The sequence below is a fragment of the Bufo gargarizans genome, chromosome 2 (genome assembly GCF_014858855.1).
Source record: "Bufo gargarizans isolate SCDJY-AF-19 chromosome 2, ASM1485885v1, whole genome shotgun sequence".
NCBI classification, from domain to species: Eukaryota; Metazoa; Chordata; class Amphibia; order Anura; family Bufonidae; genus Bufo; species Bufo gargarizans.
Genome location: NC_058081.1, coordinates 476159236 through 476171890, shown reverse-complemented (window position 1 = coordinate 476171890; position 12655 = coordinate 476159236). Strand labels below are relative to the sequence as shown.

Sequence of the window (12655 nt, the reverse complement as noted above, 5' to 3'; positions counted from 1 at the left end):
AGGGCTAGGTGGATGCCCTTGGGAAACCCTGCCAGCGGAGTCTTCAAACAGCATAAGAGACTGCTGCATAACTTGAGGCTGAGACAGTTTCCCTGGTATGCATGGGGGTGATGTGACAGACTGATGGGGTTGGTTTTCAGGCGCCATCTGTGCGCTTTCTGCAGAAGACTGGGTGGGAGATAATGTGAACGTGCTGGATCCACTGTCGGCCACCCAATTGACTAATGCCTGTACCTGCTCAGGCCTTACCATCCTTAGAACGGCATTGGGCCCCACCATATATCGCTGTAAATTCTGGCGGCTACTGGGACCTGAGGTAGTTGGTACACTAGGACGTGTGGATGTGGCAGAACGGCCACGTCCTCTCCCAGCACCAGAGGGTCCACTAACACCACCACGACCATGTCCACGTCCGCGTCCCTTACTAGATGTTTTTCTCATTGTTATGGTTCACCACAACAACAAATATATTATTTGGCCCAATGTATTGTATTCAAATTCAGCGGGATATAAATTTGAGGCCTAGTATTTAGGCGCTGGGTGACCGGTATGGATTTAGTGACAGAATTAGACTTGGAAATGCACAGAAGCGTGTGTGTGAAGTTATTCTGAATGACCCTATGTGCACCTTCAATATGATCTACCCTTTTAGGGATAGATTTCAAATAGCTCTGATATAGCAGAAACGACTAAATTATGAAATTGCTAAATTGGGAATTGTATTTCAACCCAGAACAAAAAATGTGCTTTGACGGACACTAAATAACTTTCCCAGCCACAACAGGACAGCGGTAACGAGAGATTTAGCGGGATATAAATTTGAGGCCTAGTATTTAGGCGCTGGGTGACAGGTATGGGTTTAGTGACAGAATTAGATTTGGAAATGCACAGTAGCGGGTGTGTGAAGTTATTCTGAATGACCCTATGTGCACCTTGAATATTATATACCCTTTTAGGGATAGATTTCAAATAGCTCTGATATAGCAGAAACCACTAAATTATGAAATTGCTAAATTGGGAATTGTATTTCAACCCAGAACAAGAAATGTGCTTGAACGGACACTAAATAACTCGCCCAGCTACAGCACTAGGGACAGATTTAGCGGGATATAAATTTGAGGCCTAGTATTTAGGCGCTGGGTGACAGGTATGGGTTTAGTGCCAGAATTAGACTTGGAAATACACAGTAGCGGGTGTGTGTGAAGTTATTCTGAATGACCCAATGTGCACCTTGAATATTATATACCCTTTTAGGGATAGATTTCAAATAGCTCTGATATAGCAGAAACCACTAAATTATGAAATTGCTAAATTGGGAATTGTATTTCAACCCAGAACAAGAAATGTGCTTGAACGGACACTAAATAACTCGCCCAGCTACAGCACTAAGGACAGATTTAGCGGGATATAAATTTGAGGCCTAGTATTTAGGCGCTGGGTGACAGGTATGGGTTTAGTGACAGAATTAGATTTGGAAATGCACAGTAGCGGGTGTGTGAAGTTATTCTGAATGACCCTATGTGCACCTTGAATATTATATACCCTTTTAGGGATAGATTTCAAATAGCTCTGATATAGCAGAAACCACTAAATTATGAAATTGCTAAATTGGGAATTGTATTTCAACCCAGAACAAGAAATGTGCTTGAACGGACACTAAATAACTCGCCCAGCTACAGCACTAGGGACAGATTTAGCGGGATATAAATTTGAGGCCTAGTATTTAGGCGCTGGGTGACAGGTATGGGTTTAGTGCCAGAATTAGACTTGGAAATACACAGTAGCGGGTGTGTGTGAAGTTATTCTGAATGACCCAATGTGCACCTTGAATATTATATACCCTTTTAGGGATAGATTTCAAATAGCTCTGATATAGCAGAAACCACTAAATTATGAAATTGCTAAATTGGGAATTGTATTTCAACCCAGAACAAGAAATGTGCTTGAACGGACACTAAATAACTCGCCCAGCTACAGCACTAAGGACAGATTTAGCGGGATATAAATTTGAGGCCTAGTATTTAGGCGCTGGGTGACAGGTATGGGTTTAGTGCCAGAATTAGACTTGGAAATACACAGTAGCGGGTGTGTGTGAAGTTATTCTGAATGACCCAATGTGCACCTTGAATATTATATACCCTTTTAGGGATAGATTTCAAATAGCTCTGATATAGCAGAAACCACTAAATTATGAAATTGCTAAATTGGGAATTGTATTTCAACCCAGAACAAGAAATGTGCTTGAACGGACACTAAATAACTCGCCCAGCTACAGCACTAGGGACAGATTTAGCGGGATATAAATTTGAGGCCTAGTATTTAGGCGCTGGGTGACAGGTATGGGTTTAGTGCCAGAATTAGACTTGGAAATACACAGTAGCGGGTGTGTGTGAAGTTATTCTGAATGACCCAATGTGCACCTTGAATATTATATACCCTTTTAGGGATAGATTTCAAATAGCTCTGATATAGCAGAAACCACTAAATTATGAAATTGCTAAATTGGGAATTGTATTTCAACCCAGAACAAGAAATGTGCTTGAACGGACACTAAATAACTCGCCCAGCTACAGCACTAAGGACAGATTTAGCGGGATATAAATTTGAGGCCTAGTATTTAGGCGCTGGGTGACAGGTATGGGTTTAGTGCCAGAATTAGACTTGGAAATACACAGTAGCGGGTGTGTGTGAAGTTATTCTGAATGACCCAATGTGCACCTTGAATATTATATACCCTTTTAGGGATAGATTTCAAATAGCTCTGATATAGCAGAAACCACTAAATTATGAAATTGCTAAATTGGGAATTGTATTTCAACCCAGAACAAGAAATGTGCTTGAACGGACACTAAATAACTCGCCCAGCTACAGCACTAGGGACAGATTTAGCTGGATATAAATTTGAGGCCTAGTATTTAGGCGCTGGGTGACAGGTATGGGTTTAGTGCCAGAATTAGACTTGGAAATACACAGTAGCGGGTGTGTGTGAAGTTATTCTGAATGACCCAATGTGCACCTTGAATATTATATACCCTTTTAGGGATAGATTTCAAATAGCTCTGATATAGCAGAAACCACTAAATTATGAAATTGCTAAATTGGGAATTGTATTTCAACCCAGAACAAGAAATGTGCTTGAACGGACACTAAATAACTCGCCCAGCTACAGCACTAAGGACAGATTTAGCGGGATATAAATTTGAGGCCTAGTATTTAGGCGCTGGGTGACCGGTATGGATTTAGTGACAGAATTAGACTGGGATATGGCCAAAAAATAAACAGACTATTGCTGGTTAAATGCACTTGGTGTGACAGCTTCACCCTGATGTAGGCTTTAGCCAAAAAACAACCACACCATTGAGGGTTAAATGCACTTGGTGACAGGCGCAGCTTGCCCCTGATTTAGTATATGGCCAAAAAATGAACAGACTATTGCTGGTTAAATGCACTTGGTGTGACAGCTTCACCCTGATGTAGGCTTTAGCCAAAAAACAACCACACCATTGAGGGTTAAATGCACTTGGTGACAGGCGCAGCTTGCCCCTGATTTTGTATATGGCCAAAAAATGAACAGACTATTGCTGGTTAAATGCACTTGGTGTGACAGCTTCACCCTGATGTAGGCTTTAGCCAAAAAACAACCACACCATTGAGGGTTAAATGCACTTGGTCGCAGCTTGTGCTGGCGCACCACAAGACACAAAATGGCCGCCGATCACCCCAGAAAAATGTGACTGACAAACGGTCTGGGCAGCCTAAAAACAGTGAGCAATTGAGGATCAGCAGCTCAATGATCCACAGCTGCAGATCGATCAGTTAATCAAGTCCTTTGGAGGAGTTAATCTGCCTAATCTCGCCCTACTGTCGCAGCCGCAACCTCTCCCTACGCTAATCAGAGCAGAGTGACGGGCGGCGCTATGTGACTCCAGCTTAAATAGAGGCTGGGTCACATGGTGCTCTGGCCAATCACAGCCATGCCAATAGTAGGCATGGCTGTGATGGCCTCTTGGGGCAAGTAGTATGACGCTTGTTGATTGGCTGCTTTGCAGCCTTTCAAAAAGCGCCAAGAAAGCGTCACAAAAGCGCGAAGAAAGCGACGAACACCGAACCCGAACCCGGACTTTTACGAAAATGTCCGGGTTCGGGTCCGTGTCACGGACACCCCAAAATTCGGTACGAACCCGAACTATACAGTTCGAGTTCGCTCATCCCTAATGGTCGGGCAACCTCCAGATGTTAGCTATAAGTCCGTGGTTATTATGAAACCCAGTACAAACATGCAGTTGCTGACTTTTCACCTGTGTTACCTTTTCTTGGGCTAGTGGCATTTTTTTAAATTGCATTTTTCTATAGACCTATAGGGAAAACAAAACGCCTGAAAAAAGCACGTCAAACCTGCTTGAAGAAAAAAATACCACAATAAAACAAAAAATGCATGAATTCATGGCATTTTTTGTGTCACAAAGAATTTGTGTACATGAAGCTTTAGTGTAGTATTCATTGGTTCAGTAGGTGTTGAAAGTTCTGAAACATTTGCTTTAATGAAGGGGTGCACTGACAGTGCATGGGCCTTTAGCTGTGTCTTGAGATGCCTCTTAAAGGGGTTGTCTCATCTACTGCTTTGAGCACTTCCCTGCCGGTCCCTGGGTGCTGTTCCTGAGCTGGAGGGAGGTGGGGCATATTCCCTTGACTGATGGCACATGCAAGCAATGCTGGGAGTATGTAATCCTGCCACTTGCCTGTGCTCTCCCGTGGTCCTTTGCAGCAAATTCATTACATTAGCAACCTCGACACAGACCTGAAGCTTTTCTACAGTCATCTTTAACAAGATGACAACAGGCAGTTGCGATCTGTATTACTTCATTTTTTGGTGGCATAGCTGTATAGAACAGTTCCAAGGCTGTAGCGCTTGTCTTGGAGCTGTTTTATAGAAGGAACAAGGTGGCCAGGTGCAGGAACTAAGGCAAGTAGAAATACAAAGTAGCTGTGGACAGAAGATAATGCGCATGCGCCCACTCCTGAGCGCACGCTCTGCTACGATTACTGGCCACCAGAATGGCCAGCTGCTTCAGTTGTAGTATGCAGGTACAGCCACCACTGCTGCATTGCAGCTGTGGCCGTAACCGCTAGAGGCAAGCAGTGAAAGTGGAAAATGGAAGGTGATGGGTACCAGAAACATTATTGATAATTGATAAACATTAGTAAGTGACTTAAAATACCATTATACACATAATAAATGGGGCATGATGAGGTGAGACAACTCTTTAAAAGAGAACCTATCACGTTGAACATGGTGTGTGAGCTGCAGGCAGCATGTTATAGAGAAGAAGGAGCAGATTGATGTATAGCTTTGTGACAAAAGATTCATTAGAAGTTGTATTTTATTAATTTAAATACCTGCTCATTCGGGACTTTGAAGTCAAGGAGTCGGTCCTATCAGTGATAGACAGCCTTCCCTCTATAACTGTGTATAGATAGCTGCTTGGCATCCTGGCATGACTCTTTTGTCCTACTACTTCATTGTTAAAGTATGTTTTCTGGTCACTGTTAGGCCAGACGTACACGTTTGAGTTCAATGAGAGGAAATCGTAGCATGTGTCAGTGTGAGGCCTCGTTCTAACCTCCAGCATTGTAGTGATTTATCAGGCAGTCTAAACCTGAGAGTCCTGTAATCTATTGTATTACACTGACAGAATTATGTCCGTATAATTCAGTAGATTCCAGGACTCTCAGGGTCACCAAGCATTATAAATGATCTTGTTTATGATTAGTACCATTGTCTGTTATGTATGTGCACCGCTTATCATATGTACAGCGCTATGGAATGAATGGCGCTTAAATAATAATAATAATTATAATGCAATCTTGTCAGAGGAGGGGAGGTCAGAACGGGACCTCAGACTAACACTCGCTGCAAGTTCTTTGCAAGTTCTTTGTATTGAACTCGCTTGTGTGTGTCTGGCCTTAGATGTTTTGTTCTCAAACTCCTGAATAGTGAGACCCGAGACTTTACTTTTCTACAAGAAAAGTAAAATCGAAGACTCGCTAAAAGGTTCCTTTGCAAAGTACAGTTTATGGGGACTGGAACGGATCAGCTTATTTCTGTGAACCTTTCTAAGAGATTCACCAAAGTGGACAACCCTGTTCAATATGTGTGATCTATGGATTCTCCCTAGACTGTCCAAAAATGATCAGCTGGGGACAACATGACAGAAATTGGTCAGAAACTTAAAAGATGTACGTTAACAACATAAGTATTCAATAACAAGTGATAGTTTTAATGTAAATGTTTAAATTTGTGCTTTTTTTTTTGTTGCAGACCGATGCACAGTATGCGACCACAGTGGCTGACAACATAAAAAGCCTGTAAGTTTTCTTTTTTTTATTTTAAATTTTTATGTGATGCTCCATTGTTGCACTGATTTCCATTTTAGGAAATTGCTAATTTCTAATCAACACACATCCAGAATGCTAAATATAATAATAGTCTACAGGACTTCGGCGTGTGAATAGGTGAACCATTATTTCACATTTTTTTCTGAGCACAGATATTTCATTGCAGTGCCCTTGAAATGTTGGTACAGCTAGCGGGAATATTTATGAGACATCTTGACACAACTCCGTCATTTTAATTTAAGCATTTTGTGCACTGCTTTTAAAAGTCTATTGGAAGTAAAAGTTGTCTGAATGGACTGGATGAAGACATTTGGACCTGCTTCATAAAGCATTTTACTAGACAAAACTTATTGGAGAGCGTTACCCATATCATTTTTAGCCATAAACCACCTTGGCAGGTGGTAAATTGAGTATTTGCACTGGGGAAATAATAATGGATAGACAAGAACAAGTTCTTAAACACGGTTTTAAAATAAATGACCACCATCATGTTTGATCATAAGCATTTAAAGAGTGGTACAGAAGTTATTCCCCCTTAGTACCCCCTTCACTGTAGTAATGCTCCCTTAATTCCCCATTCACAGTAAAATGCCCTCACAGTCCCCCATCACAGGAAAATCCCCCCTTAGTCCCTCCCTTAGCATAACACTGCCCTCTTAAAGGAAACCTGTCACTGGGATTTTGTGTATAGAGCTGAGGACATGGATTGCTAGATGGCCACTAGCACATCCGCAATACCCAGTCCCCATAGCTCTGTGTGCTTTTATTGTGTAAAATAACCGATTTTATACATATGCAAATTAACCTGAGATGAGTCAGCGTTCGAAAATATTACACTTCTCTGGTCACACAAGCAAGATATGACTCTTTTATGTTAATTTGCATATGTATCAAACCTTTTTTTTTACACAATAAGCTATGGGGACTGGGTATTGCGCATGAGCTAGCGGCCATCTAGCACCCTATGTCCTCAGCTCTATACCCAAAATCCCGGTGACAGGTTCCCTTTAATGCCCCCTCACAGTAGAGAAGCACCTGTTGAATTAATACATTTTTTTAAAAGTAAAAATAACTTGGCCCCATTCCCATGATGAACAGAGCACATCATGCTCTCCCCAGCAGCAAGCGCGATGCAGTGATGTCATCACGTCATGCTGGGGGAAGTGTGGAGCAGGGTGCTGATGCTTCCCTGCTTCACCATCGCATTTGTCTGTTTCTGAGTCCTCAGGATGCAGATAAAGTTAGAATCGGGAAATCAAAAGTATTGGATATTCATCAGGAGTAATACATTCCAAAGACCAAAAAATAATTCCCTCCCTTCCTAAAATATACCTTTTTATTAGATGCCTTAAAATATATCTTACCCAAAAATATATATATAAATAGTACAAAAATAGATATTCAAATGATTATTGAAACAGCCATATAATACATCAAATATATAGTCAAAAATCTCAGGCAGATTATTCAAAAGGTGGGACAATAAATGTCCTTCCTACTCACGCTTTGTTGACACAGGATAAGGTGGAAGGCGAGATTAATGTGTCCTTCTTGTGTAGGGTTCACGACGCCAAATATGTCCCAATTCTCCTTCACAGTCCATTAATATCCCTAATCTTTTCCCGAAAGGGGCGACTCCACCTCTCGGTGGCTAAACCCTTTATAGCCCCTGCCCTTGCCCCTAAATTGATCGTTATTCCCAAAACCAAAAATATATTTGATGAAATAATAAGTCCAAAACAAAAAGATGTTAATAATAGGGACCTTTCTTTATTAACATCTTTTTGTTTTGGACTTATTATTTCATCAAATATATTTTTTTGTTTTTGGAATAACGATTACTTTAAGGGCAAAGGCAGGGGTTTAGCCTTTCGGGGCAGGTGCTCTGCCTGTAGGCAGGGAGAGTTCCAGGGAAAGATTAGGGATATTAATGTTATCGTACACCTGGACTGTGAAGGAGAATTGGGACATATTTAGTGTTGTGAACCCTACACAAGAAGGACAATTAATCTCGCCTTCCACCTTATCCTGTGTCAACAAAGCATGAGTAGGAAGGACATTTATTGTCCCACCTCTTGAATAATCTGCCTGAGATTTTTGACTCTATATTTGATGTATTATATGACTGTTTCAATAACCATTTGAATATCTATTTTTGCACTATTTATAGTTTTTTTTTCTTTATTTCTTTTTAGGAAGATCTATTTTAAGGTATCTAATAAAAGGTATATTTTAGAAAGGAGAGGGAATTATTTTTAGTTTTTTTTAGAATCGGGAAATACCTCAGTCATCTTGGGTCCACAGGACAGCTGCAGGATCTGGGACCGTCCTTTAAGATCCAGGACAGTTGGGAGGTACTGTATGTGATTGGGAAGCATCAGCCTGCATACAGCTCAGGAGCTTTATATACTTTCCATCACATGGGACATGGACACAATATTCTGGAGAGGACTTCTATGGGAAAGTTTTCTAGACATGTTCTGTAACCTGTGTAGAGGTAAATTAGCATGTAAGAGGAGTTGGTGAGCAGTGGCCAGCACCAGTTGCAATCCTGTATTATCTATATAGAAGTTTTATCTTTTGTAATCCTGCCTGTGTTAATAATGAGATGACTGCTATAAGATGTTCTTTACAGAACAGGAAGTCTTGACAGTGCACAGACTGCAGGAATTTAGGATTTTTTTAAAATGTAGATTGTGACATGGAAAAGTAAAAAATCTAAAATGTAAAAAAAAGAAACATGTATCATTGAATGTAGACATGTGTGGTATGTATTTATGAACACATCTTATAGTTTTTTGCAGACTATATTTTATTTGTGTAAGGACTCTGATATAGGCAGCTATGCATAGTAATTACTAGGTTATAATTTTATACACGGTATGCTCTGCAGTCTCAAATGTACATTTTGTTAACATAGCAGCTGTTTGCTGTGTAAGTTGTATGTATGAGCTCTGCACATGTTGAAATTTCATTTTGAGGCAGTGTGGTCCATATAACTTTCAGCTTCAAGGGGTTGTGTCACTTCAGCAAATAGCTTTTATTATGTAGAGAAAGTTAATACAAGCCACTTACTAATGTATTGTGATTGTCCATATTGCCTCCTTTGCCGGCTTGATTCTTTTTTCCATCACATTATACACTACTTGTTTCCATGGTTACGACCACTCTGCAGTTCAGCAGAGGTGGCCATGCTTGCACACTGTCACTATCTGCGCTCTCACGGGTCGGCACTTTTTCCTATAGTGTGCAAGCACGCCCAATATTGCTGGATTGCAGGGTGGTCGTAACCATGAAAATGAGCAGTGTATAATGTGATGGAAAAATGAATCCAGCCAGAGAAGGAAGCAATATCAATAATAACAATACATTAGTAGGTGCCTTGTGTTCATTTTCTCTACATAATAAATGGCACTTGCTGAAGTGACCCAACCCCTTTAAGTCACACTTTCACCTACTAATATCAGCTTTTATGCAATATATATATATATTACACTTACTGCATTTTGACAATGTGCTGGGGGTCTAATAAAAATATTTGGGTATAGAGGGATCAGTATGATTTTTTTTATTTGATAATTTAGATTTTATTTGTGCATGTCAAAACTGCTAAAATTGTCCTGGCTACTAGAGGTACAAAATGTCGAAACATCCCTGGCAGCAAAAAGGTTATTGGGGTTTTCCAAGACTTAAAGGGGTTGTCCAGATTCAGAGCTGAACCTGGACATATCCCCATTTTCACCCCTCCAGAACCCCCTGATATGAGCATCGGAGCATTTCATGCTCTGATGTTCTCCCTTGCCCCTGCGCTGGATCGCAAGGAGAAGGGATTTTTTGTCTATACTATTACACTGCTAGGAAGAGGCTTCCGCCCAGCAGCGTGTTCGTTGACGTCACCCGCTCCGATGGGCAGGCTTTATTGCTGCCTTAGGCGTTTTTACAGGCTAAAGCCCTTCCATTAGCCTAGCTTTCCTCATGGAGAGCCCGGTGAAAATGGGGACATGTCCGGGTTCAGCTCTGCTGGATGTGCCATTTTTTACTTTAATTTTCATAATGATTTGGAATCCAATTGGTTGATGATTTTGGTATCCATTGACTGTTGATGCAGTACATTATTTTGTTATTGTATTACACAATTTGCATCAGTAAAGATGTTCATCTTGAATATTTTTTTCATCGAGGTGTGTGATTTAAGTGCTCCCTTACATTCTTTTGAACAGGGTATTTGCACATACAGTAAGTATGGTTTGGGAAGGTTATTAAATGGATGCACACAGCATGCACTACCTCTTTAAGAATATTTTAGATACAACTGTCTGATGTCAGATGTGCTGTAAGCAGTAGTTCTTTGTGTGTCTCTCTAAAAAGAAACCTCCATGACATTTGTCCATGATCTTTCTTCCATTACATATAAACTTGCCCTGGATCTAATAAAGGCTTGCAGTCATGATGTAGAATGTTTTTCGCTTCACTCACTTACTCACTGCATTTGGAGGCCTAATAACCCTTTGAATGATTTAGTTATTGCTGCCATGAATCATCATGTCAGCTCTATATGCACTTTAAGCTTTAGATATGTAAAAGAAGTGTAGTAGGCGTTAGGTTGCCACTGAGCATCCTCATAAGTAGACATGAGCAAAGTTAGAAAAATTCGATTCAGACATTTTGCCAAATTTGCGTCGAATTAATTTGTCACGAAGCACGTTAAATCAGGTACAGATGTAGCTGAGTTAAAATTGACACTGATAGCTCTGATAACACATCAGTGTTATCTCGTGCCATATTTTGACAAAAGCCATTGAAATACATTAAAAAGAGTTACTTATTGTGATACTTTTGTGCCAGTTTTTTACTTAACACATTAACAATCAAGTTTAGCTCTGCTTCATCTGTATATAGCGGCCTGCAGTTAAACAGCAGTGATAGTGTATCTCGATGTACATCACTGTGCATTGCCACAACATGCATAGCTAGTCCTTTCTGGTAGTGAAACAGTTACTGTGCGTTTTTCGATTTTTTTCAGACCAGAAGAATGGTAGAATAAACCGTGAGGTCAACAAGGCCAAACAGGGACATTAGTGGCCCCAAAACAGACTGGTGAGGGTGGCAACAGCATGAACAGTCACAATAGTGTCCCAATCACCAAGTGAGGAGGGTGTGAACAGCATTAGGAGTCACAATAGTGGCCCAGTCACAGAGTGAGGAGGGTTTGAACAGTTTTAGACTCCTTGCAGACGTATCCGGATAAGGCCCGATGCGTCCCGATGCATTGCGGCAAACCCGCGTGTTTTGCACGCACATGATAAAAAACTGACTGTGGTACCCAGACCCGAACTTCTTCACAGAAGTTCAGGTTTGGGTTAGTTGTAGTGTAGATTGTCTTATTTCCCCTTATAACATGGTTATAAGGGAAAATAATAGCATTCTGAATACAGAATGCATAGTACAATAGGGCTGGAGGGTTAAAAAAAAATTAAAAAATATTTAACTCGCCTTAATCCACTTATTCGCGCAGTCCTATTCTTCACAAAAGAAGACAGAAGAGAAGACGGGCTGTGCAAACAAGTGGATTAAGGTGAGTTAAATAATTTTATTAATTTTTTTAACCCCTCCAGCCCTATTGTACTATGCATTCTGTATTCAGAATGCTATTATTTTCCCTTATAACCCTTATTTTCTCCAGGGCAAACTCGGCCATTTACGACCACAATTCAAGTTTGGCTGCCCAGTACTACAGAGGATCTTGGATCTCGGGTGACAGGGTGCAGTCCAAGTATGCCACCATCTGCTGGTTCAGGTTCTGCTCCGTGCCCTGCTGTTGGCTGGTTTCTTCAGTAGGCGGGTGAAACAACATGCTCATCAGAGACTCAAGACTAAAGATAAACCACCTATTTCTGTATACAATTCCTGGGCGTTTATGCACCCCTTCTCATCCTCCTCCTCTGCCAGTTCAGCCCTCACTGGGCTCATGTAGCGTTGAGATGTAGGCGCCACGTCTCCTGTCTTCTGGCCAGCCAGATTTATCAGCATCTGCTCCAGGACATGAAGGAGTGGAATTACATTATTTATCCCATAGTCCTGGCGACTGACAAATAAAATGGCCTCCTCAAAGGGCCAGAGCAAACAGCAGGTGTCACTTATGAGCAGCCACTGACTAACGTTGAAGTTACACAGGGGAGTATTCCTGTCTGCCTGCATCATCAAGAAATCATTCACGGCCTTTCTCTGATTATATATGTGGTCCAACATGTGGAGGGTG

The 12655-nt window shown here is 41.1% G+C and overlaps 1 protein-coding gene across 2 annotated transcripts in view; it reads left to right on the top strand.

Annotated features, from left to right (window-relative positions):
* The window catches only part of MGAT4B (alpha-1,3-mannosyl-glycoprotein 4-beta-N-acetylglucosaminyltransferase B), a 444527-nt gene that overhangs the window by 266427 nt on the left and 165445 nt on the right, over positions 1-12655 (top strand). For both annotated transcript variants that reach the window (XM_044281108.1, XM_044281109.1), the window contains exon 5: positions 6320-6366. In XM_044281108.1, coding sequence (XP_044137043.1) covers positions 6320-6366 — 47 coding nt within the window. The remainder of the gene's footprint in view (positions 1-6319; positions 6367-12655) is intronic.